At 37.9% G+C, this 27,435-nt stretch overlaps 1 protein-coding gene and 1 non-coding gene across 2 annotated transcripts; both read left to right on the top strand.

The window, feature by feature from the left end:
* Positions 1-3,559: 3,559 nt before the first annotated feature.
* LOC134328897 (F-box only protein 6-like) lies at positions 3,560-7,490 on the top strand. Its single transcript, XM_063010133.1, has 6 exons — positions 3,560-3,648; positions 5,955-6,005; positions 6,100-6,226; positions 6,630-6,725; positions 6,804-6,942; positions 7,095-7,490. The coding sequence occupies exons 2-6, from the start codon at positions 5,969-5,971 to the stop codon at positions 7,254-7,256; spliced, it is 561 nt and encodes a 186-aa protein (XP_062866203.1). The 5' UTR covers positions 3,560-3,648; positions 5,955-5,968; the 3' UTR covers positions 7,257-7,490.
* A 14,388-nt stretch (positions 7,491-21,878) lies between these two features.
* Positions 21,879-21,952, top strand: trnan-guu (transfer RNA asparagine (anticodon GUU)). The gene has a single exon. It is a non-coding gene; the product is annotated as a tRNA-Asn (tRNA).
* Positions 21,953-27,435: the final 5,483 nt, after the last annotated feature.

Here is a 27,435-nt window from a genome sequence, read left to right as displayed (position 1 = left end):
AAGCAAGTTATTTCTTCTCTTTTGCCCTCTATTTGTCACCTCGTCAACCTTTCTCTCGAATCTGGTCATGTTCCGGTAGCTCTGAAAACTTCTGTTGTTACTCCCATAATTAAAAAACCTGATTTAGATAGCTCCATATTAAGTAACTACAGACCAATATCTAATCTCCCATTTATTGCAAAAATTCTGGAACGTGTCGTGGCATCCCAGCTACTAGACTACATGAATTCTAACAATCTTTTTGACACCTTTCAATCTGGTTTTCGTGCCCGTCATAGCACAGAGACTGCACTTTTGTGTGTACTCAACGACCTTCTTCTTTCCTCTGACAAAGGTTTTGCTTCTATCCTTTTACTCCTTGATCTTACTGCTGCTTTTGACACGGTTAACCATGAAATTCTCATAACCCGGCTCTCTGACATTGGTTTTTCCGGCATAGTTTTGACTTGGTTTAAATCTTATCTATCTGATAGGCATCACTTTGTTGGCATAGGTAAACACACATCTGACGTTGCTCCTGTTAAGCAGGGTGTCCCCCAGGGCTCAGTATTGGGACCGTTGCTGTTTCTTATTTACATCCTGCCCCTTGGTGATATTTTCCGTCACCATGGGTTAAATTGTCACTGCTACGCTGACGACACCCAGGTTTATCTAAACCTTATACCATCTGATCCTTTTCCACCCCCATCCCTCACCGAGTGCATCTGTGATCTCAACTCATGGCTGTGTGCAAACTTTCTTCTATTGAATGCCCATAAGACGGAGTATCTCATTATTGGCTCCAAATTGGCTGTCTCTTCTCTCACTAATACATCCCTCACTATTGCTGGTATCTCTGTTCAGTCTTCTTCTAAAGCACGTAATCTCGGGGTGCTGCTCGACCCTCCCCTGTCACTGGAGCCACATATCAATTCATTGGCAAAGTCTGCCCTCTTCCAGCTTCGAAAGGTCACCCGTTTGCGTCCGTTCCTTTCGTTTAAAGCTGCCGAGACCCTGGTACATGCCTTTGTCACTTCCAAACTTGACTATTGCAATTCTCTCCTTTATGGACTTCCTTCAAAATCCCTCCGACCCTTGCAGATTGCTCAGAATGCTGCTGCCTGAGTACTGACCCGGTCAAAAAAACATGAACATATCACGTACTTGAACAACTCCATTGGCTCCCTGTCAAAAAACGTATCCAATATAAAATTTTAGTGCTAGCTTTCAAGGCACTTCATGGTTTGGCTCCCTTGTATCTGGCTGATCTTTTGCATCGCTATGTCCCTTCCCGCAGGCTAAGATCGTTTGATGCTGGTCTCCTTGTTATACCCAGGTTTAGGTTGACCACCATGGGTGGTAGATCATTTAGTGTTGCTGCCCCGAAACTATGGAACTCTCTTCCGCTCCCTCTTCGTCTCTCTTCCTCTCTTTCTGAGTTTAAATCTCTTCTTAAAACGTTCTTGTTTACTCAACACTTTCATTCTCATGTTTCTATTTGATTGTTGTTCTTGACTATAATTACTATGAGAAGCGTCCTTGGGTATTATGAAAGGCGCTATATAAGTTGAATGAATGTAATGAATAATTAGCGCGTCTGTATCCACTGGATCTTGGAAGAAAGAACATGCCAGGTTTGCATGAGAAAAGTGTGTGTAACTCCAGGTTTAGGTTTAGGTTAACCTGCCAGCGAGCAGGTTAGCTTCAGAGCATAAGTTGCTATAGTAACTGACACAGGCTCTCTTTAATCTCGCTTTCTGGAACAGAAAACCCAGGGTTTTCCTTAATTCTGAGTTAACTTACCCGGTTTAATCACTTAACCCGCTTTCTGGAATACCCCCCTGATCTGTCAGACTTATACTAAACAGAGCTCAGCAGAACCGCTACTACTCTACACACACACACACACACACACACACACACACACACACACACACACACACGATACGGTCCACCATCACGTCACACCGAGCTTCAACTATCAACGATCTACAAATCATCATCCGGGAACTCTGATGAATTCACATGGTATGTAAATCTGCTACTCTGTATATACTGTTCTGTAAAACAGCTGCTTACATGTCAAATATACTACATTATAAATATTGTAATGCAATTGTGTAATGTAATGTTTATATTTATATATTTTTTGTTAATGCATGGTTAATAATTAGAAAAATACTCATAACACCAATAGTAACTCCAATTTCAATAACATGGGACTGTGCAATTTTTGGGCAATGTTTACAAAGGCTAATGTGCAATTTTCCACCAGCTTGTTACTGACAGAAAGACTTTTTTGTGTGTTATTGTTATTGTGTTATTGTCATTATTGTTATCGTAAATTCAGCAAATTTTGTGAATGCAAATTTTTGGTATTTTGTAAATTCTAATTTTTTTAAATTTATTGTTTATAACACCAGAGAGTATTGCACCTTAATTTCGTTATACCTGGTATGATGACAATAAAGATATTCTGATTCTAATTCTGATTCTAATAGATGACAAATTATCAAATATTATTCATACCAACACAAAGTACATTTATATTCATGTTTTCATTTACGCATTTCATTACTACTACTAATAGTAATTTATATAAAATTATTAAATATGATAATACAGATTTTTAAAAAAATTATATTTATGATATTATTTATTTTTATTCTAATAATATTTACATTAAAATAATAAGACTATATTGCAGCTCTTTGTAAGCTTAATTGCAGCTCTTTGTGAGCTAAATTATGTCATAGGTAATGACCAATAACAAATTAATTATATACTTTTTAATGTTTGAGTTTTAAGTAGATAGTAAATACTTAAAAATGTTGTTTTAAAAATTCAAGTTGAAGCACCTCCAAGCAGTACTTAAGATGACCAGTGACATGTGCTGCAAAAGCACTAAAAAGGTTTAATCACATTTAGTGCTTAATATACAGGATTTACTGTGCAAGCTCTGCAGAAATGTCATTCACTGCAGCCAAACAACATGTATGCAGAGACACAACATTTTAGGACTTAGCACTTCTGCCAGGAAAAAAATATTGCCTTGTAGAAACTGAAAATTATGTCATGGAAGGACATGAAGTTGATACCAAAATGAATAATGTAACATCTGATTGCACAGATACACCTGCTAAGAAAGAAGAGAGTAGCTGAGCATGTGACTATGAGACAACTGACTCAAATAGCACTGCAGTGTTAGGTGGTACAATGCAGCATTTTTTAATTGTCTGATAGTTTCTCACAGGCCTGGAAAATACCCCAAACCACCAATCATAGACACACTTATTTTACTTACTGAAATACAAAATTACTGCACAAACCATGTAGACATTGTGTGTGTGTGTGTGTGTGTGGGTGGGTGGGTGGGTTGTTTGGGAGGGATGGTTTTTGTTCACCAGAGGCTGAAGAATTGTGTAAGAGTTAGATCAGGCTGAAGAACTGTGTAAGAGTTAGATCAGTGTATGTGTGTGTGTGTGTGTGTGTGTGTGTGGGGGGGGGGGGGGGGGGGGTTATGGAAAGGGGTAGGGTTAAGATTAAATGCCAGCAGTGTAGGAGAATTGTGTAAGAGTTAGATCAGCCACACCAGGACACGATCAAGTGCGGTTGCTGAATCAGTCAGTGGCAGAAGAACTCAGGGGTGCATCTGTACTTTCAACTTGGGTAAGTGTTAGGGTTGCTGTTTGGTTTTTGTATCTGTTTGGGGTCTATAGCCTATTGCATTCTGTTGGTGGGCCTAAACTGTAGGAGATGTTTGGCCGTGTGTACGATTGTGGCGTCAAAATAAGGCCAAAAGTATTGAGAACCTAAAAAGCAGATTTTGAGTCCACTTTGTATTTGACATTTATAAATAGTCCGTTTTTCGCTTTTGACTGCGCTTTTTCTCAGTCACGGTCTCGGTCTCGGTCTCACTTTCAGTTTAAAAAGTTTCTCGCTTACGCTTTTTTTGTACTTCTCTCAGTTTTGCTTCTCTCAGACTAACATAGTCACCAGTTAGTAGTAGTGTAGTCTAGTTTTGGTTCTCAATACTTTTGGCCTTATTTTGATGCCATAGTATAGTATAGTAAACTGCTTAACATTACTAAACCTATATATATATGGTTGCCAACCGTCCAGTAAAATACAGAATCGTTTCTTATTTGGAAACTAAACGTGGTGTTCCGTATTGAACCGATACCAGACGCGCTTTATTCCGTGTTTTTATTAATGGGAGAGAAATGCTGCAGATTACACTGAGACTTCCACACTGGAAGAAGCTGAACTACAGCAAAAATGACTTAAGAAGAAATCTAGTAGTGGTTAACTAAAATTACTGTGGAAGAAAATATTAAATGGACAGTGTACATGTGATATGGAATTCTAACAAAATATAATACAAAAAAGTAACATGCCAGCAAAAGATGCCACACAGTTGAGTTTATTTCACAGTGCCCACTGTAATACATAAACTAAAAAGTTATGAAAAAGTGTGAGAAATGTTCAGCATTTTCTATAATATCAGGTCTGTTTTATTTTATTTTTTTAATAGTCTGCATTATTGAAAAAAAAATATTACAATGTTCTTCATGCATGTTGTTTTGCCTAAAATATGGTTCTGATTTATTATTATCTTATTTCTTCTTCTTCTTCTTCTTCTTTCGGCTTTTTCCCTTTTTCAGGGGTCGCCACAGCGAGTCATTCTCATGATCGCTCATTGATTTGGCACAATTTTTACGCCGAATGCCCTTCCTGACACAACCCTCCCTAATTTATCCGGGCTTGGGACCGGCACTACAATGCACTAGTGCATCTAGTGGCTAGGTATCTATAGGACAATTCAGTGTTTCCAATTAACCTGGTGGCATGTTTTTGGACTGTGGGAGGAAACCGGAGTACCCGGAGGAAACCCACGCGGACACGAGGAGAACATGCAAACTCCGCACAGAAAGGACCTGGACCGCCCCACCTGGGGATTGAACCCAGGACCTTCTTGTTGTGAGGCGACAGTGCTACCCACTAAGCCACCGTGCCGCCCGTTCTGATTTATTATTATAAAGAGCGAAAATAATAAATGTTAAACAGCCCAAATTAAACATTTTGATAATGTTCCCATGATGGTGTAAGACCCGTAATATTTTTTATAGGTGTAAACACCCGCGCAAGCAACCCCCACCCTATGCCTTCCGCCAACCTGCCAGCCCAGGGTGTTCCTTATTTCCAGTTATGAAAGTTGGCAACCCTACCGATATACATACATACATACATACATACATACATACATACATACATAAATTCCTTATTATAAATTATATAAATTATTTTGCACTGGGTCCCATGAGCTCCTAGTTACGCCACTGTGTAAAATTATGCAGTGGCCCAAAATGTGTAAAAACAAATAAAAACCTTTTTTTTTTTTTTTTTAATTTTATTAAAAACCAAGTCTTACATTAATTCAATTTAAATACAGACTTACAAATGTCACAATCTGTCTGCTTCCGGAAAAACAAAAACAAAAACAAAAAAACACCCTGATCTCTGGATATATATGTCTAGATCAACACAAAAATGTTTACTGAGCACAAACTCAAGTCTCTGCTTCTGCTTTTTATATATCAGTAAATTAAGGTTTGTAGTATATGAGAAATATTAATAACATAAATAAGTCAAATTATACGAGACTAATTGATTTATTCATCTGTGGAAATGCAATGTGAACATCAGAAGTAGACCTGAATTTATTGTTCGTTTTACTACCATCCCTAACATGTAACCTGCAGTGGGAGCATACAGAGCACTTTTAAATAAAATCTTGTAGGTGATTTAAAATTGTAATTGTTATTGTTAATAACTTTCAAGAAGACAGAATGTTCTGTAGAAACACTATCTATGTGGTTGCCATGATAACTATAATAATACATTATTATTATTGTTGTGTTTTTATGTATTGATATTGTTGAATGATTTTCACAGTTCATTTGCTGTGTATACAGGTTAAGAACTAAAAATGGCAAGAAATCTTCTAAAAAACCCAAATGGAGATGGTAATCTAGTATTTCTGTATTTGGTCATTTAAACAATATTAAAATCTGAACAGAAATTCTTATAATAACAAGGTTTCTTCTTTTTTTCCCCCAGAGGGAATGGCTTTTTGGAAGTTGACTAAAAATGGGGGCAATGGGTGGAAAGTAGAGAACATGCCTGAAGACCATCGCTACAATTTTTTTGCTGGGGCTGTATCCAAATACTTCACCACCTCTTTTGAGTAAGACATTATTTAGTTAATAACAAATGTAGTTGCTAGAAAAAGTTGTAATAAAGAATTAAGTAATAAGGAAATTGTCTTTATTAAATACTTTGATTTATCATTTTACTAATATTTATATTTAAGGGATTTAGCAGACATTCTTAACCAAAGCATATTTACAATTGTGATCATACACAATCCAAGCAATTGAGAGATATGGGCCTTGCTCAAGAGCCCATCAGTGGCAGCCTGGCATCCATTAGTATCACATGCAAGCTCCGCCCCATGCACACTTAAACTGTAACATCATATGCACACATTGCAATCCTGTTCAGCATGAAGCAGTTATTAAAAATAAATAAATTAAAATAAATTTGTGTGTGTATTTGTTGATGCCCATCAATTTTTCTTACCTTTTCAGGCTGTGTCTTAAAACACAGGAGATTGACCTTGTGGCAGAAGGTTATGACCCTAGAGTCTTGGACACTCAAAAAGTTACAGTTACAGTGCAGGACTGGTAAAAGCTTACAGCCATTGTGAAGTTTTCATTTCTATACAATAAACCTTTTATATTTATTGTCTTTGTTGTGTTTAGGTACTCTGGTCGAACCGACTGTGGCTGTACTTATAAGGTGAAAGTAAATCTGCTTGATAAGAACAGAAAGATTTTGGAGGTGTTTAGTCCTGCGGAGGTGAGCCTTGACCCAGCCATTCATAACTGCTCATGGAGACAGGTGAAAGATTCAAGAAGCAACAACAGTTCTGATTGAATCAATTAGAAGACAATTACTAATGAGATTTCCAAATGTCATTCATTTTTTATGTACATGCTAGAATCATATAGCATCACACACTGCATTTACTGAAAATAATTTCCTATTTACAGGTCACCCACACAGTGACTGTAAACCCAGGCCTGCGCTACATCACCTTCGAGCATGGTGGCAAAGACAACAAACGCTGGCAAGGCTGGTATGGAGTGAGAGTAACTGGAAGCTCTGTTACTGTCGATTTGGAGAATGCAATACTAATAATGCATAGCTACTAAGATGAGTGATATTAGACACATGAATTGAAAAGAGATGCTAATTAAAGGCTAATAACTTGCAAGAATACTGTTGTAACACAGTTTGAGAAGCTTCCAATATTAATTTTAGATTCTTAGTCTAGCATGTGTGCATCTACTAACAGCTAATTCTATTAACACAATGCCTTCAGATTAAACAGATTAACCCGTAACAGGTTATACCATGTATAATATAGTACTATAAGCCAAAATAATGGGACTAAATAAATAGTGTCTTAAAACTGATTTGCAGTCCAGAACATTTATTTGTCTATGCAAATCAAAAAGAAACCTCTGTCAGGAGAACAATGGTAATAATAATAATAATACATTTTATTTATATAGCGCTTTTCAAGATACTCAAAGACGCTTTACATAAGACAAATAATCAAAACAAATACGTACATACACCATACAAATCATAGTACAAAATCAAAATAGTACATCAACATCAAGAATAATTAAGATAAAAACAAAGAGAGCAGCATAAGACAGTTCATTAAAAATTAGCTAAATTATGAGAGAGAACAACAAATATAGAACAATTTCTTAAAATTAGACAGAAACAGGACAGATTTACATGCAATCAGGAAACTGAAAACTTTACAAGTTTTAGGATCTAGGACTTCACATTTCTGTCGTGATCTAAGTATAAAAACTATTAAAAAGAATAGCAAAAATAAAAGCATTTATTTCGTGTTGTTACAAGTTAAATGCCATATTGAATAGATGAGTTTTGAGAAGTGACTTGAATTTGGACAGGTCAGGACAATCTCGTAGGTGTTTGGGGAGAGCATTCCATAAAGATGGAGCAGCTATGGAAAAGGCCCTGTCACCCCAGGTCCGGTGCTTGGTCCTAGAGGGTATGGACAGTAGGTTAGCCTCAGAAGAGCGAAGGCTACGGGAGGGAATGTGCTGATGGAGCAGGTCGGTGAGGTAGGATGGGGCCTGATTATGGAGAGCTTTGTGAGTGAATAGAAGAATTTTGAATTGAATGCGTTGAGCAACGGGAAGCCAATGAAGTTTTTGTAGAACAGGTGTAATATGATCACGGGAGCGAGTATGAGTAAGGAGGCGAGCAGCTGAATTCTGGATATACTGAAGTTTTTTTAGGATTTTGTTAGATGTACCATAAAGGATGCTATTGCAATAATCAATTCTGGATGTAATAAAAGCATGAATCAAGGTTTCGGCGGCAGAAAAGGAGAGTGATGGACGTAGACGTGCTATGTTTTTTAGATGAAAGAAAGCAGTTTTGGTGATGTGATTTACATGGCGGTCAAAAGAGAGGTTGCTATCAAAAATTACACCAAGATTTCGGATGTTAGAAGACGGAGACAAAGTGTCATTATCAATGGTAATTTGAAAATTTTTTGTGGTTTTTGCCAGGGTTGTAGGACCTACGATGATCATATCTGATTTTTCACAGTTTAATTTGAGGAAATTAGCTTTCATCCACAATTTCATTTCAGTGATGCAATTTGTCAGAGTGGAGTGAAGTTCAGTATTAATGGATTTGGAGGAGATGTAAAGCTGAATATCATCAGCATAGCAGTGGAAATGTAAACCATGCCGACGTATGATGTCACCAAGGGGGAGCATATAAAGAATAAACAAAAGGGGACCTAACACTGAGCCTTGGGGAACGCCTTGGGACAGTGGAGCAATGGCAGAACTACAATTGTTGATATTAACAAACTGTTGTCTGTTTACGAGATATGACCTTAACCACAAAAGGGCAGTACCAGTGATGTTGACAGAGGATTCAAGGCGGGACAGAAGAATGGAGTGATTAATGGTGTCAAAAGCTGCAGTAAGATCAAGGAGGACGAGAATATTAATTTGTCCAGAGTCTGAGGAAAGAAGAAGGTCATTTGTGACTTTGAGGAGGGCTGACTCAGTGCTGTGCTGGGGGCGGAAACCAGACTGAAATGATTCAAATAGATTATTGGAATTTAGGTGATCTTTGAGCTGTGAGGCAACAACACGTTCCAGTATTTTCGACAGAAATGGAAGATTGGAAATGGGCCGAAAGTTACTCATAATGTTAGAGTCAAGTCCAGGTTTTTTAAGTATGGGAGTAACAGCAGCCAATTTGAGTGATTGAGGGACTGAGCCAGAACTAAGAGAGGAATTGATTATCTCTGTGATAAGTGATGAGATAACTGGAAAACAACCCTTAACAAGTTTTGATGGAGCTGGATCCAAAACACAAGTGGAGCTTCGCATCCCTGTTAAGATCTCAGATAGGTCCAAATGAGACACAGGTGAGAACTGAGACAGAGGCTGGGTAATAAATTGAGATGAGATAGGCGGAGAAACAGAGATGACAGGGGAAACTGTCAGAAAATTGTGGATATTCTCAACTTTTGTTTGAAAAAATGAGAGGTAAGAGTTACACTTGTCAACTGTAAAGGAATTGGTAGTATTGTCAACTGGTTTGAGAAGTTTATTTATTGTGGAAAAGAGAGTCTTAGGATTTGTTGATCCAGCATGTATGAGTTCGGAATAGTAAGTGGATCGGGCTGCCGTAAGAGCGTCTTTGTAATGTTGAAGATAATCAGAATAAATCTGATAATGTACTGTTAGACCGGTTTTCTTATAAAGTCTTTCAAGCTGGCGTTTACGGGATTTCATTTGGTGAAGCTCAATTGTGTACCATGGTGCGGAATGACTAAATGAAACAAATTTGGTTCTCAAAGGAGCCAGCTCATCAAGACATGAGGCGAGTATGTCATTATAGTAATTGACAAGGTCAGATGAATTACTAGACAGTACAGGACAGACAGACATCTTTTTAACAAGAGAATCTGAGAAAGCAGAGGGAGAGATATATTGAAGATTCCTGAAGGATATTTTACGTTTAGCTCTAGTGATGGGCCTAGTGACCTCAATGTCCATGATGATTGTCAAATGATCAGAGACAGTAAGGTCATGGCTGGACGGCTGATGAACTAGGACACCAGTAGAGCAGACAAGGTCAAGAGTATGACCTTTTTTATGAGTTGGAAAATGTATATGTTGTGTGAAATTAAAACACTGTAACAATTCCAAAAATTCCCTGGCAAATTTACAGTTGTTGTCATCAATATGGATGTTAAAATCACCCATAAGCAGTACAGAGGATGAGAGGGCACTAAGCTGGGTTAAAAAATCTGAAAAATCAGAGAGAAAGGAAGCGTTTGGCTTTGGCGGACGATAAACTACAGCAGTGACCAGAGGAGTAGGCCCTGACAACTTGAAAGCCAGGTGTTCAAAAGAAAGAGCAGCAGGAAAAGACAAAGTGGTTATTTTAATATCATCCCTATAGACTGCAGCAACACCACCACCTCGCCCTTCCATACGAGGTTCATCAATATACGAGTATCCCATTGGCGTGGTCTGATTTAACATAAAATAATCCAAGGGTTTATGCCAAGTTTCAGTGAGACAGAAAAAGTCTAGTTCACTGTCAGATATAAATTCACTGAGTACAGTACTTTTTGTGTTGAGTGAACGAACATTAAGCAATGCCATTTTCAAGTGGTATTGTTGTGTAGTTGGCTGTGAGGAACGAGGAAGAGAACGGAGATTTGCTAAGTCCACTCCGCGTTTCCCATCCCACTCCGTGGACAGCGTTGTCATGGAGACTACACCGCTACTGGTGTGCAAGGCAGCAGCGCTCTGATGACGTGTTTGCGGAGCGACAGTGCGCACGGCTGACCAGAAGGATGGAATAGCGTTACCGTTTCGAAGATAAACAAGCTTTCTCCGGGAGCCCCTGTGAATATAACGAGGCCGGCGAAGGAGTCCAAGCTGTTTGATGACTGAAATACACGATGGAGTAGTGCAGTTGTTGAACTTCCTCAGCTGGTCAACGGAATAGTTCAACATCGTGCCGATCCCAGGAAAACTCATCCACCGTTCACCACCGGCCGCAGACGCGATGTACAGTAGAAAGAACAAAAAGTATCAAAAGCACAATGGTGATGGTCTCTGAAACAAATAGCTCAGTTCAAACTAGGTTTTGATTTTATCTTCAGTTTGTCATACTCTACATGGCCAAACATCTGTGGACACTTGACCAGAACTTGTTGGATGCCAGTTTTAAAACAATGGGCATTAATATGGTTTTGACCCCTTCATTCTTTCCACAAGACATTAGACATTAGGTCAGGCACTTGTATAATCACACCCATTGCTTCAGGGACTGGTATAATCACACCCATTGCTTAATGCCATATAAAATACATTGCATGCAATTTGTGTCCAACATCAGTGCCTGATCGCTGAACGGGCACACATTTCCACAAACACATTCCAAATGCTTGTGAAAAGCCCTTACACAATAGTGAAGTATTATACACTGCCTAGCCAAAAAAAAAAAAGGTCACACACTCTAATATTTTGTTGGACCGCCTTTAGCTTTGATTACGGCACACATTTGCTGTGGCATCGTTTCCACAAGCTTCTGCAATGTCACAACATTTATTTCTGTCCAGAGTTGCATTAATTTTCCCCCAAGATCTTGTATTGATGATGAGAGATTTGGACCACTGCGTAAAGTCTTCTCCAGCACATCCCAAAGATTCTCAATGGGGTTCAGGTCTAGACTCTGTGGTGGCCAATACATGTTTGAAAATGAAAAAAATAAAGCTTACAGAGTTAATGCGTGAGTTTAAATTAATAAAAAAACTTAACCATAATTCAACATTTAGCAGAAGGAAAGGTAAAATTGTTTAATATGTCAGTTGTAATATTTGTCTCGATTTAAAACGTTTTTTTCTTTCATTTACTTAATCTAGGCGTAATCCAAGTGGAATCAGATGCACATGGCAGCAGATAAAAATGAAACACAAAAACTGTCTATGCTCAAGGCATGTTTATTACATGTAAATCAGTTTGTAGTGCATAAACTGTGGAATATTAAGAACTGCATTGGTACAGTCTGAACACTTGTTATTGCCATCTCTCCAGTGATTGGTGGTGTGGTTTTGAGCCTCCTGCAATTGTTAGTGACCTAAATGTCCCTATCCTAATAAATATAAATAATGTTCTTTAATACAATAAAAAAATTTAAAAAAACACCGTTGAAGGACGATAAAGAAACCATCTCCGCTGCCTCAGAGTGGGATGACACTGGGAGGCCTACAGAGGTACAGTACATGTTGAACATAGAGCATGGCATTTCATTTGATCTACCATGATAATGTGTGTGACTGTCCTCTAACAGAATGTGATGGGCAGTTCTAATCAGATGAGGGACCGTCCACCTCCAAAGCTCAGCTTAGAACAGTAAAAATGTCTTACCAAATATCTGAAATATGCTAAAAAGCTATGTTTGATCATAGCATGCTATTTTTGTCTCTTTCTTTCAATTTGGATGTACATGAGATGGACTATAGAAGGTCCATCAGGAGAAACAAACTGCAAAGTGTGATCCTCAGGTGGAGCATATAAAACAGACAAGGCTAGAAATTCAGTTGCTTTAATTTAAGATGGGTGTCAATGCTAAGGGTGTATAAATATAAATGTTCTCACTAAAGAATAAGGACAAGGAAATGAACTTGTTGCACTGTTTTATTTTCAGTGATCATGCACAGAGCCTGACCATTTGGCTTTAATAGTTGTAATGTGCAGTGTTACATTGTTTAATTTGACATTTGTTCATTTTTTAAGATAATGGTCACTACCTGTATGTGGAGGGATATTCTGTCTGCTGTTCAAATAATACAAGACAACATTTTAATAAAATAAAATCCACATCTGTCAGCTACCCACCCACACACAGCTGTAATATATATGCATATGATAATATGTGTAAAAAATACCCCTGAATAGACCCATAACAGGGCAGTTGCAACATTCATTAATATGTAGTAAAATCATTCTTTAACATAATTTTGCAAAGACTTTTTTTGTACAGATAAGGTTTTTACTCATTAATGTGGCTGTAAAAATACTGCTACCAGTAAAAGGTTTATATATATATATATATACAGTGTATCACAAAAGTAAGTACACCCCTCACATTTCTGCAGATATTTCATTATATCTTTTCATGGGACGGCACTATAGACATGAAACTTGGATATAACTTAGAGTAGTCAGTGTACAGCTTGTATAGCAGTGTAGATTTACTGTCTTCTGAAAATAACTCAACACACAGCCATTAATGTCTAAATAGCTGGCAACATAAGTGAGTACACCCCACAGTGAACATGTCCAAATTGTACCCAAATGTGTCGTTGTCCCTCCCTGGTGTCATGTGTCAAGGTCCCAGGTGTAAATGGGGAGCAGGGCTGTTAAATTTGGTGTTTTGGGTACAATTCTCTCATACTGGCCACTGGATATTCAACATGGCACCTCATGGCAAAGAACTCTCTGAGGATGTGAGAAATAGAATTGTTGCTCTCCACAAAGATGGCCTGGGCTATAAGAAGATTGCTAACACCCTGAAACTGAGCTACAGCATGGTGGCCAAGGTCATACAGCGGTTTTCCAGGACAGGTTCCACTCGGAACAGGCTTCGCCAGGGTCGACCAAAGAAGTCGAGTCCACGTGTTCGGCGTCATATCCAGAGGTCGGCTTTAAAAAATAGACACATGAGTGCTGCCAGCATTGCTGCAGAGGTTGAAGACGTGGGAGGTCAGCCTGTCAGTGCTCAGACCATACGCCGCACACTGCATCGACTCGGTCTGCATGGTCGTCATCCCAGAAGGAAGCTGACGCACAAGAAAGCCAGCAAACAGTTTGCTGAAGACAAGCAGTCCAAGAACATGGATTACTGGAATGCCCTGTGGTCTGACGAGACCAAGATAAACTTGTTTGTCTCAGATGGTGTCCAGCATGTGTGGCGGCGCCCTGGTGAGAAGTACCAAGACAACTGTATCTTGCCTACAGTCAAGCATGGTGGTGGTAGCATCATGGTCTTGGGCTGCATGAGTGTTGCTGGCACTGGGGAGCTGCAGTTCATTGAGGGAAACATGAATTCCAACATGTACTGTGACATTCTGAAACAGAACATGATCCCCTCCCTTCGAAAACTGGGCCTCATGGCAGTTTTCCAACAGGATAACGACCCCAAACACAACCTCCAAGATGACAACTGCCTTGCTGAGGAAGCTGAAGGTAAAGGTGATGGACTAAACCCAATTGAGCACCTGTGGTGCATCCTCAAGTGGAAGGTGGAGGAGTTCAAGGTGTCTAACATCCACCAGCTCCGTGATGTCATCATGGAGGAGTGGAAGAGGATTCCAGTAGCAACCTGTGCAGCTCTGGTGAATTCCATGCCCAGGAGGGTTAAGGCAGTGCTGGATAATAATGGTGGTCACACAAAATATTGACACTTTGGGCACAATTTGGACATGTTCACTGTGGGGTGTACTCACTTATGTTGCAGCTATTTAGACATTAATGGCTGTGTGTTGAGTTATTTTCAGAAGACAGTAAATCTACACTGCTATACAAGCTGTACACTGACTACTCTAAGTTATATCCAAGTTTTATTTCTATAGTGTTGTCCCATGAAAAGATATAATGAAATATTTGCAGAAATGTGAGGGGTGTACTTACTTTTGTGATACACTGTATATATGGGATGACTAATCTGAGTTTAATGACTCGTTCCCGACTTAAGATCTCTTCGAATACAGTTTTTCCTCAATCGCTAAAACACTAAAACCCATTCTTGGAACGCAACTGTCAACTGCCAAAACTTGTCTATTGAATGACTCACTCATTTCACAAAACCTTAAACCATTTTCTCTGAGTTTGACACAATTTCACATCTGATTCAACCTTTTTGCAAAACTCTAAACACAATTTTACTGATTAACACACATCTCTCATGGTAGTACACTTTGATGCAAAATAGCACACACATGCCACAAAGATTAAACATAACAAACGCACTATTGTCATCGTTAACACACTACAGGTAAAAACTGTGCACACAAGTGTCATATCAGTAAAAAGGGTTCAAATTAGTAGGTAAACAAGATAAAAGTCAGTTTAAATGCAGGTGGCTTTTCTGAGCTGTATTGTGACTTTATCAATGGAGGGAACAATAGAAGAAGAAGAAAAGGAAGAGCGTGGTGAAGAAGAAAAAGATCAGGACGAACAAGAACAAGAGCAGTCAAATCAAATACTGTATTCTGTGTAAAGCAGCACATGTAACAGCGACATGAGATCTGTCATGATGCGTCACATTTACAGTTTTTCTCGATTGTTTACACACAAATTCTGGTACTTGAGACACAATGACCACAACATTTAACTCATGCACCAACCCCCTAAACCAGTTCTGCTAAACTACAAGCACAATTCCTACTTTACACTCAAATTGCAGTTCTAAAACACACTTTTTTCAAAACACTACACACAATTTTCTGCATTTGGCACAATTTTCATGAAGAAAATCTCTTGTTTTCACAAGGAACACACTGTTATTCAAAACTCTAAAGTTAAATGCCCTACTATGTACACTGACTCATCAAATGGGCAAACACCTGTCACACAGGTTAACAATCAGAAATCAGAGCTTTAGTATGAAAAGGCAACAGGTGAGCTCTCCTTTTTTGAAGCAATGGATGCCAACATTGGAAACAGAGGCAGAGCCAGAGGAGTTAGAGTAAGAGGAGGAGAACGGGGAGGACGAGGAAGGCCAGGGACTAATCTCTGATGAGATCCGAGCCACTTTGGTTGACCATGTGGTCAACCATGGTCTAACAATAAGGGATGCTGGGCAAAGAGTACAGGCAAATTTGAGCAGGTACACAGTAGCATCCATCATCCAGACTTTCCAAAATGAGAATAGGTAAGAAATCTACTCTCACTACAAAACTGCAGTACTGCATATCAACACAGTACTCAATGAGTACAGCAGTGCAGTATTACCTGTGGACTGTTCTGTAGGACTGTAAACATAAAGTATGTTTCAATTATTTGGGAATAATACAGTATTTACAGTATTTTACCATTTTTATTGCAGAACTGAAAGATTACCAACACAAGGTGGACGGGGACGTCTTTTGTCTCCTGAACAGGAAACTGAAATCATGAACATGGTCCTAAAAATAACATCATAACATTATGGCAAATACAAAGAAAAATAATAGAAAACAATGAGATATTTCAAAACGCTGGACCATGTCTTTTTTTTTTACTGTAACTGTATACAGTAAATTCTTCTGTTGTTTTGTATGTAGACCACTGTATGTGCAACTTTGTGTTGGTTGGGATGTACACTGTGTACATTGTTTTTGTGGGGGAAAATAAAATACATTTGTTACCGTTGTTGTGTTCTGAGTATAAAAACAATATTCCAAAATATTTTACAACACACTTATGTATGTACTGTCTGTAGTAAGTGTAACACTAAACAAAAAAAGGCCTAAGTCATTATGATGAATGGAGAAGAAGTGTTTTCCATTCATCATAGTGTTTTCCATTGAGCACATTAGTGTTCAACTGGTTCTTATAAATGTCTATTCATATGATGGTTTGTGTGTGTCATCTGAAAACAAAATACCATTTTGAGAAGAGATAACATTGTTTTGAATGAAAAGTTTGATTTTGCAGGAGAATTGAGGGGTTTTGCCCATTGTGTGTGTGTTTTTTGATTTGTGTGTAGAGTTTTGAGAGTATGAGGCATGCTTTCAGAAAATGTGTGTAAACAATCGAGAAAAACTGTAAACTAAAACCCATGGAAAGGCACCATGAATGTTTCTATTTGGACAAAACAGGATTTAATCTGACTAATAGGTGGAGAAGAGGTCTCAACATAACTGGTCAACATGCAATAATAGAAATGCCTGTCCATCATAGTGGCAATGTGACCATGTAACCTATTGGTTAAGGTACTCGACTAGTAAGCAGAGGGTTGCAGGATCAAGCCCCACCACTGCCAGGTTGCCACTGTTTGAGCAAGTCCCTTAACCCTCAGTTGCTTAGACTGTATACTATAAGTTGCTTTAAATGAAAGTGTCTGCTTATTGCTAAAAATGTATGTGCAGCCATCAACAGCAATGGGGTTCTGCATCACCATGTTACATTAGAGCCCTACAACACAGAACATCTAACATTTCTGGATGGTCTACAAGATGCTTTGCTTGGACTTGAGCGGGGGATCATGAGCTGAGAAAGCATACATTGTCATTTGGGACAATGTGAGCTTTCACCGTTGTCAAAATGTATGTGAGGGTTTATCAATAACCTCCATTTCATAAATCTAAGCCTTCCATCATACTCTCTCTTTCTAAACCCATGTGAGGAATTCTTCTTAGCATACCCAGGAAAATCTACAATGGATGCAGCATGTGATGACATTAGAGTGGATTCTGGATGCAAAAGGATTTTTTTTTGCATTGTCCTGTGGCCTAACCGAGCCCAGAGATAAGATTCAGAGGCAGAATAAATGATTGACATTGCAAACTGTATATACAATAAATAAATATATTGCAGTTCATATACTGTATTTCTTTGTTGGTTCTCTAGTATATACATACATAAACACTTTAGTATATATGTTTTCATGTAAACAAAAAACATTCTAGAATTCCATAATAAAGAAATTAATTTAAGAAATAAATTTGGTTTTGCTATGATAAAAACACTATACAGTGTTTTGTATTGTTTTATGTAGTGTGTTATAACTGCTGTGTAGTGTTCATGCATTGGCTGGATTTGTGTGTATTTTGATGGCAGTGTTTGGTTTTGAGCGAAGATAAAATAGTTTTGAGTTGATAGTTTGATTTTGCAAGACAAGTCAGAGGTTTTGTGAAAGTAGCTTACATTTTGGGTTTGTGTTTAGAGTTTTGAGAAAGGGAGAGGAAATTTCAGAAAATTTGTTTTAGCAACTTAGAAAAACTGTAATACTCAAAAATCAATACATGTGATTTAATCATGCAGTACAAATGTTCTTTAGCTTTGTGTTTAGGATATTGGTATAACATCATTCTTAACACTACATCTCCAACACAGTATTAAAATAGAAATGATACATAACTGGTAGACTTACCCGGACAGTCTGTCTGAGGATTTTATTCATAAACATTACAACATGTTGGATTGTCTTTGCTAGAATTCACTTAGCTTAGTTCTTTTACAAATTGGATAGATCTGAGATAAGCACTAGGTAGGAGGGGTCCTTTAAATGCATGAAGGCCTCAGCATGAAATTATACAGATAAAGAGAGAAAAATAAAGAATAAAGAATAATTCATGGAATAGTCCAGTGGTTCCCAAACTGTGGTACGTGTACCACTGGTGGTACGTGAAGCAGCACGACGTGGTACGCCAGTTAATCTGGAGAAAAAATAAATCATTTAATAATTATAAATAAAAAAAATGAAACAAAATGTGTAAATTACTAATAACATCTGTTTCAAAGTTCTTATAATTCTATTTTAATAAAATCAGTTTAATTAAAACGAATGTGTTTTTAAAATATTCGGGGCTACACAGACACTGTACTTCATTACGTCTATACTTCACGTTCGGGGTTTCCATCTCGAAATTTCCAAAGCATTATCAGTAAAGTTATCAGTAAAAGTTCTCAGTAAAGTTATCAGTAAAGTTCTCAGTAAAGTTATCAGTAAAGTTATCAGTAAAGTTCTCAGTAAAGTTCTCAGTAAAGTTCTCAGTAAAGTTATCAGTAAAGTTATCAGTAGCTCTCTCGCTTTTGTCAGAGCAGATCTGTGTTTGAAGCTCACTGATCTTGTTCATGACATCACAAGGCTGCTCTGCTAAACAGGCGCACCCCTCTCACTCACATGCTCAGTGCTAACTGCAGATATACTAGTGATGGGTCGTTCCTGAACGATCCGATTCTATTGAACGGATCTTTGAAATGAACGAAAGGAACCGAGTCTTTTATTTCTGCACAGTTCTTATTGGCTGTAATCTAATCAACCCATTCAGCTTCACATCAGTAGAGAGAATTAATCGTAACTCGTAATAAAAGCTGTTTATTAGTGATATTCAAATCCGAAAACTTTCAGTATCACGGAGAGCGAGCAACACACACACACACACACACACACACACACACACACACACACACACACATATTTAATGCAAAGTTGAGAGAAAATTCAGTCTGGTTTTAGTGTGTGTGTGTGACATTATTTAATGCATTAGTGCCCTGTTCACTGTGTACATACTGGAACTTGCATGGATGTGTGCTCCTTACCCTAAAAAATAAATGTAGGCAGTATTTGATGGATCCCTGAGGCACAAGACCAAGTGAGAGGTGGTTATAGTTCTCAGTCCTGGTTTTCTCAGCTCCACATCTACACACACAAAGTGGACATGTCATTTCTAGTGAAAATAGAACAAATGAAAGAACGTAAACATTTAGTTTATTAGTGGTTCTCACCCTTTACATGTGATGATACACAAGAGCTGAAAGTTGAAGTTCTTTTTTGACTGTGGATTCAACAGCCATGTCCCCTGCGCCACTCATGGTTTGCTCCATTTCCATCAAACAGTGGAACATGAACTGCTGAGCATCCTAAACATTCAAACATTTCAATCTGACTGGCGACTGTGTTAGCTGAGTTCATTTCACATCTTAAAACACAAAACAATCATGTTCAGGGTGTCTGTGTTGCGTTTTCTTACATTCTGAGTGTAAGGTGTAAATTCAGGGTTGTTAAGCGCAGCTGCCTCGGTCAATTTCAAGACAAGAGAGTTCTTGGTGGACCAATCAGAGCTCTCTCTTTCATGGACCACAGCTTTGCAAAACATCTGCAAAAGTACAAAACACACTTTACCAGATCAGCATTCTCATCATTCATAATCTAAAATAAGAAATTGAATAGTAAACAACAAATAAACTAAGAAAACATTGTTTCTTCTTCTCTAACCAGTAAGGTTGGCTGATTCATCTGGCATGTCCTCATTTATGTTCTTCATGAGCTGTTTGCAGAAAGATTCTGCGCTGAACAGGCACTGCATACTGGCATTTACGTAGCAGCTGTTTCCCAAGTTTTCAAACCTGCAATTAAATCAGACAGACACAAACACAATACTGATCAGGGTTCATGTTCAGTATTAACCTTTATGAACGTACAGATATACGCTGCTGCATTTCTTACCCTCTGTCCTGTAGCTGCTGTTTTCTGTTGTCGGAGAGGACTGGTGTGGGTGTTTTAGCCTTTTCACTCTGGGCTTCATCCACCCTACACACATCCGTTACACTATAGTTTGGAGAGAGAGACAGACAGACAGACAGGGTGACATCTCATCATTATAAACCACATGGAAATTAGCACAACATGCCATATTCAATACAGAAGAAATGATTACACTTCTCTGTCTGTTTAAACTAAGAATTAAAGAATTTTACAATAAAAGATATAATAGAACACGACATGCTGTCTAGCTGTACTCAAGGCCATAAACAACCTTAAAAAAATACATGAACATTTTGCTCATATCCATCTGTTGCTTAAAAATCATATATCTAAAGTTTTCAGTCTTCTGCACTTTTATTACCTTTCTGTAGTGCTGACAGCTTCAACATTTTCTTCTGTTAATGGAATTTTCTTCTTCTACTCAGGAAAACATAAACACACAGTTATGTCCAAGTTCTTGTATTTGAATATGATCTTTGATTTTTGCTTCTCAAATGAAAAGACGTTTCAGAAATGACTTGACAGAGAAACTGCTTTTGCTTTTGGCTGAAGTCTTTGGGGAGTCCTGAACGTTCCCCTCCATTTGCAGACTGCATTGATTTGAAAAATAGTATGTCATTACTAATGCTTTTTGGTATATAGTTAGCTGCATTGTATTCAGTACACAGTATACAGTGGTGCAAAATGAAATACACAGTTTACACTAGTACACTATTTAGTATACAGTATGTATTCTTGCAACATGTAGTATACAGTGTATACTTATGCACTATGTAGTATACAGTATGTATTTTGGCTGTACTGCACAGTATACTAGTGTAATTTAGTATATACTCCTGCAGTATATAAGTACGCTCTTCTACACACAGCTAACGTTTGTTGTTTAAGCTATTAAATGTCCACTGATTGATTACTCAGTAGACACAACCAATCAGAGTTAAGCTTTGCATCATTCAGTCAAAAACACAAGAAAAGCATGATGGGTAAAAACACTAAAGGACATAAATGTAATCTTTTATACATGATTGTTGCATTTGCATTATCCATACAGCTGTTTTAAGATGTAAAATCAGATCATGACTTGTTTCTTACTCTTCTGTCGCGCGGACAGTCTCCACATCATCATTTATTGGATGCACTTTACTGTTCTGCTCATGACAACAAACACATACAACAAAAATGTTGAATTAATACACACAAATGCATCATTCTGCACTAGTTTTGCTTTTTAAAGATATTTTATCTTTCATTTTAAAACATGTTACCTAAAACATTTTATAATAGGCCTAATGAAATATAATAAGGGCTGGGATAGGCTCAACAGAACAACAGCAGCACCCACTGCTCGGTGAGGACAGTAACTGCAGAACGATATGTGCTTTCACATCCGAGTCTCCAAAAGTCTACAAATAACACCAGAAAAAGTTGCTAGAGGGTCTGAAAACTTGCTAAATATAGCTAGCAACAAATGAAAGTGCTGTGCTTGTGTCTCTGTGGCGCAATCGGTTAGCGCGTTCGGCTGTTAACCGAAAGGTTGGTGGTTCGAGCCCACCCAGGGACGAGTGCTTTTATTGCACAACCATGTCTGTTGATCAAACATATATGAGACACAACAACAATGTGTAATCCCACAGAATAGTGGAAATAAGTAACTGAAAACATCCAGTAAACAACAGTCCTACAAGCACAAATATCCACCTGATAAGCCACCGGAGGCTGGCTGTCCAAAGTGGAGGAACGTACTTTTGGTTTCCGAAGATGTTAAATAAAGACACTCACCTAACATGGGGCTTGAACCCTCGACCCTTAGATCCCTAAGTCCCCTTATCCAGACCTCATAGAATAACTCATGAATGGGCTACAGAGGAGACTGAACATCTTGGATTTGGAGACTCTCCAATTGCAGTTTATCAGTAATAACCTGGGAACACACCCCCACACACACCTACCTCTGCACCATGATAGGGTTGCTCATCAATGATTTCTGGTGCCAAGTAGGGAGGGGTTCCACAGCCCTCAATCAGAGCAGTACCCAAGCCACCCTACAACAAAACAGATTTCTATCAACCAAAGGTCCAACTGTTGACTCGCATCTGCAACACAACACAGAAGCTGAACCAGCATGGCTCTGTGACGTCCTGTTCATCTAACTGATCACTGAAACTAATTGTGGACACCATGTGTGCAAGGCTTTATTAAAGCATGATGGATGTTTTTGTGTCAAATAATAAAGTTCACACAAGGGGTAAGCACAGCACCTTACTTGACTCTCTGAATGGTACGCTTGCTTTAAGTATACACTACAGTCTCAGGAGAGACACGAACCTCTGGTTTGGCACAGAGACCAAAGTCGATGAGCTTGATGTTGTTCTTCTCATCCAGCATCATGTTTTCCTGAGAGTCAAAATAAAACACGTCATGTCCAAGCACTAACAAAGAAGGAACACAAAGTATAAGGGGAAATCGTTTGGCTGACGCACTGGCTTAAGGTCACGGTGGGCGTATCCCTGGCTGTGGACGTAGGCCAGCGCCGAGACGATCTGACGGAAGATCCTGCGCGTCTCCTCCTCCGACAACCTGTCATTATTAAAGATGTGGTCGAACAGATTTCCACCTGGACAAAACTGGAGGAGAGAGCAAATCAAGTGAGCAGCAAATCATCGTAAATCCAGAGATTGAATCAAATCTGATAGTTTCCAACCACTGATGGTACCTCAAGCACCATGTAGATCTGGTCAGCTGTCTCCATGACTTGGTACAAGCGGCACACGTGCTGATGATTGAGGTTCTTCAGGGCTTCAATCTCTATCCTCAAATCTGACAACTCATCCTGCAATGGGGAGGAAACAGGAACAGTTTTATGACTTTTCAAATCAGAATTAGGAGAACCAAACGTTTGGAAACTGAGACATGTCCGTCTTTAACAGACGGTTTTGCTGAAACTAACCCCGAGCTCTTTCTTCTCCAGAATCTTGATGGCCACTGGTTCTTCAGTCCGAATGTGCCTGCCAAGCTTGACCATCGCATAACCACCTGAAGAACGATTGAATAAAATAAAAACATTAAGTCAGGTTTCAAAAGATGCACGTCTGTGTTACACAAAGGCAAAGAGAAGACTGAAAGTGGTACCAGTTACCTGATCCAATGATTTTGTGAACCTCATAGCACTTGTGCAGCTCGGAGCTGTCCTCAACCACACAAGACGTTCCCTCTGAGATGTCGTCCGTCTCGGGTACAGTGCATGGCACCTCTACCTGCTGCCCACAAGAGACATGTTATTATTATTACTGATTTGGCCTCTTCTTGTTTCATCCTACATGTTTCATCCTACATCCAGGGGAGAATCCGTAGAGCCAACACGACCATTGAGGAGGTCCCACAGATGCTCAATTGGGTTCCAGTTTGGGGCTAAAGGGCAGTCAGGGGCCAGGGTGGTACTCTGAAGTCTTGGTCATGCTGTTCTTGCCGTGCTGGAAGATCCCATCCATTCCAGTGACCCAATAATAGATAGATGGATAGATGGATGGATGGATGGATAGATAGATAGATAGATAGATAGATAGATAGATAGATAGATAGATAGATAGATAGATAGATAGATAGATAGATAGATAGATAGATAGATAGATAGATAGATAGATAGATAGATAGATAGATAGATAGATAGATACTTTATTGATCCCGAAGGAAATTAGAGCCCCAGTAGCATAATACAACAAATAATTAACAGTACAAAAACAAAACAAAAGCAAACAGAAAAGTAAAAACAGAACCGAGTCTTTCTTGTGATTAACATAAAATGAATAACTGGTAACTGTAATGATGCATAAGGTATATTGCTAGTGTAAAGATTGAATAGTAATTAAATTGTTAAATTATTAAATAGTAAAGTGACATGTGACAATATTGCACAATGAGGCCAATATAGCCAAATATATACATACACATATACACCCATATACATACATATTCACACATGCAAATACATACACATATACTGTATATAACCATAGGGGAACCAAAATCTAACGTTACGGGAACATTCTGTGTTAGCTGGGAGCTCAGTGGGTCTGAACTTCTCTTTAAAAGGGGCTCTTCATGTCTAAACTTTACTATGTCTCCTCTCACTCATTTTCCTCACATTTTCAGCGTGTAATGTCTGCCTGTGTAAAGCGCTGAGTTCTTTCTCCCTCTCTCTCTCTCTCCCTCCTGTTCGTGTGTACTCTGTCTGTCTGTGTGTGTGTGTGTGTGTGTGTGTGTGTGTTTGTGTGTAACCCCTCCCCTCCTGCTCAGTGTAAACACACAAACGCCACCACACATCTTGACCAATCATGTGCGGTTTTGACAGAAAAAAAAAAGGAAAACAACGAATCGGCTCCCAATCAGGAGCCGGATCCTGTCGTTCACTTTAAAGAGCCGGCTCTTAGAGCCAGATCGTTCGCGACCGACCCATCACTAGAGACTTGCCTTATGGTCCCAGCATGGACGTTCGGGTTCTGGAACTAGGCGGTCTAAAGTGTTGTAACCCTCATTGAAGTCCTGACTAAACAGTTAAAGTGACTCGACCCTGTCGTGTGCTTTTATTCCCACACCTCCACCACCGCACAGCAAAAGACCCGCAGCATCCCCACCGGACAGTGGCTAGGTGAGCCGACCCTCTACAGTAGCAAGTGGCTAATGCTAGCGGTAAAGTGCCGCGATAGCGAAAGAAAAAAACACGACAATATTTTCGTTAAGTAAAATATAAAAATAACTAAAAGACAATGAAATATCAGAATACATGTAATCACAATACACAGTGAGTGCACAGCAAGGGATTTTGGGAATCTGTGTAACCTGCTTAACGTTACTAGACCTATATATATATATATATATATATATATATATATATATATATATATATATTATGGCAAGCCAAACAGGAAATATATAGCAAATGCTGATATATATATAATGAAACCTGATATATATATAATGAAACTCGATATATATATAATGAAACCTGATATATATATAATGAAACTCGATATATATATAATGAAACCTGATATATATATAATGAAACTCGATATATATATAATGAAACCTGATATATATATAATGAAACTCGATATATATATAATGAAACCTGATATATATATAATGAAACTCGATATATATATAATGAAACCTGATATATATATAATGAAACTCGATATATATATAATGAAACCTGATATATATATATAATGAACCTCGATATATATATAATGAAACCTGATATATATATAATGAAACTCTATATATATATATATATATATAATGAAACCTGATATATATATAATGAAACTCGATATATATATAATGAAACTTGATATATATATAATGAAACTCGATATATATATATATATAATGAAACCTGATATATATATAATGAAACTCGATATATATATAATGAAACTTGATATATATATAATGAAACTTGATATATATATAATGAAACTTGATATATATATATATATATATATAATGAAACTTGATATATATGGAATGAAAACTATCCCCAAGCGCAATGCAAAGGGGTTTGTGTACCTTTGGTCATTAGTTTTTCACTTCAAATCCCAAAATTAAAAAGGTTTCAGTTTTCAGTTTCGTTTCAAATAATAAACAAACACACATTGATAATAATAATAACATGATCTGACCCCTGTTCTGACTTTTGTGTATGTAACTAACATGACAACGTTACAACGTCCAGTATGAAAATCGCTTCCTCACTTTCATTTTTTGCAGATAGAGCAAATATGTGCACGTCACAAATACAAACACAAAAGTCAGAACAACAGGACGCATCGTTATTATGACTTTTTTAACACTTGTGTTTGATTTACACTGTGTAAACAATAATATAAGCATGTAAGTGCATGCACGCGCGTGCGCGTTTATTTCCAATTGAACTGATATAAATGCTGATTTCGGAAAATTAAAATACGAGCCGTTTGTTTTCAATGTGTGTTTGCTGTTATTTGGAAACAAACTGAAAACTGAAACCTGGAATGTTAAGTATAAAATTGATGATCAAAGAGCCTGCTTTGCGTTTGGAGGAGCAATGAGGAAATCGCGGGGTCCTAGCGCCTGCCCTGTTTCATTCAAGTTTCATTATATATATATCAGGTTTCATTATATATATATCCAGTTTCATGAAACTGGATATATATATAATGAAACTTGATATATATATAATGAAACTCGATATATATATAATGAAACTTGATATATATATATAATGAAACTTGATATATATAATGAAACTCGATATTTTTATAATGAAATTCGATATTTATATAATGAAACTTGATATATATATAATGAAACATGATATATATATAATGAAACTCGATATATATATAATGAAACTTGATATATATATAATGAAACCTGATATATATAATGAAACTCGATATTTTTATAATGAAACTCGATATTTATATAATGAAACTTGATATATATATATATATATATAATGAAACTTGATATATATATAATGAAACTTGATATATATATATATAATGAATCTTGAATGAAACCATGGCAGGTTCTAGGACCCCCGATTTTCTCACTGGAAATCGGAAATATACGCGCATGCGCGTGCATGCGCTTACATGCTTATATTATTGTTTAGACAGTGTAAATCAAACACAAGTGTTAAAAAAGTCATAATAACGACGCGTCCTGTTGTTCTGACTTTTGTGTTTGTATTTGTGACGTGCACATATTTGCTCTAAAAATAAAATAAACAATGTGGGGAAGCGATTTTCATACTGGACGTTGTAAAGTTGTCAGGTTAGTTATAGGGTTGCCAACTGTCCCCTAAAATACAGAATCGTTCCTTATTTGGAAACTAAACGTGGCGTTCCGTATTGACCTGATACTGGACGTGCTTTGTTCTGTATTTTTATCAATGGGAGAGAAATGCCGCAGATTAGACTGAGACAGGGCGATATGTATGAAACAGAAGGAAACTGCTGCTGTCGTGGGAATAAGAAAGCGTCTGGTTATAATTTT

Source organism: Trichomycterus rosablanca, chromosome 15, assembly GCF_030014385.1.
Source record: "Trichomycterus rosablanca isolate fTriRos1 chromosome 15, fTriRos1.hap1, whole genome shotgun sequence".
Taxonomy (NCBI): domain Eukaryota; kingdom Metazoa; phylum Chordata; class Actinopteri; order Siluriformes; family Trichomycteridae; genus Trichomycterus; species Trichomycterus rosablanca.
This window is presented reverse-complemented; position numbering and strand designations above follow the sequence as displayed.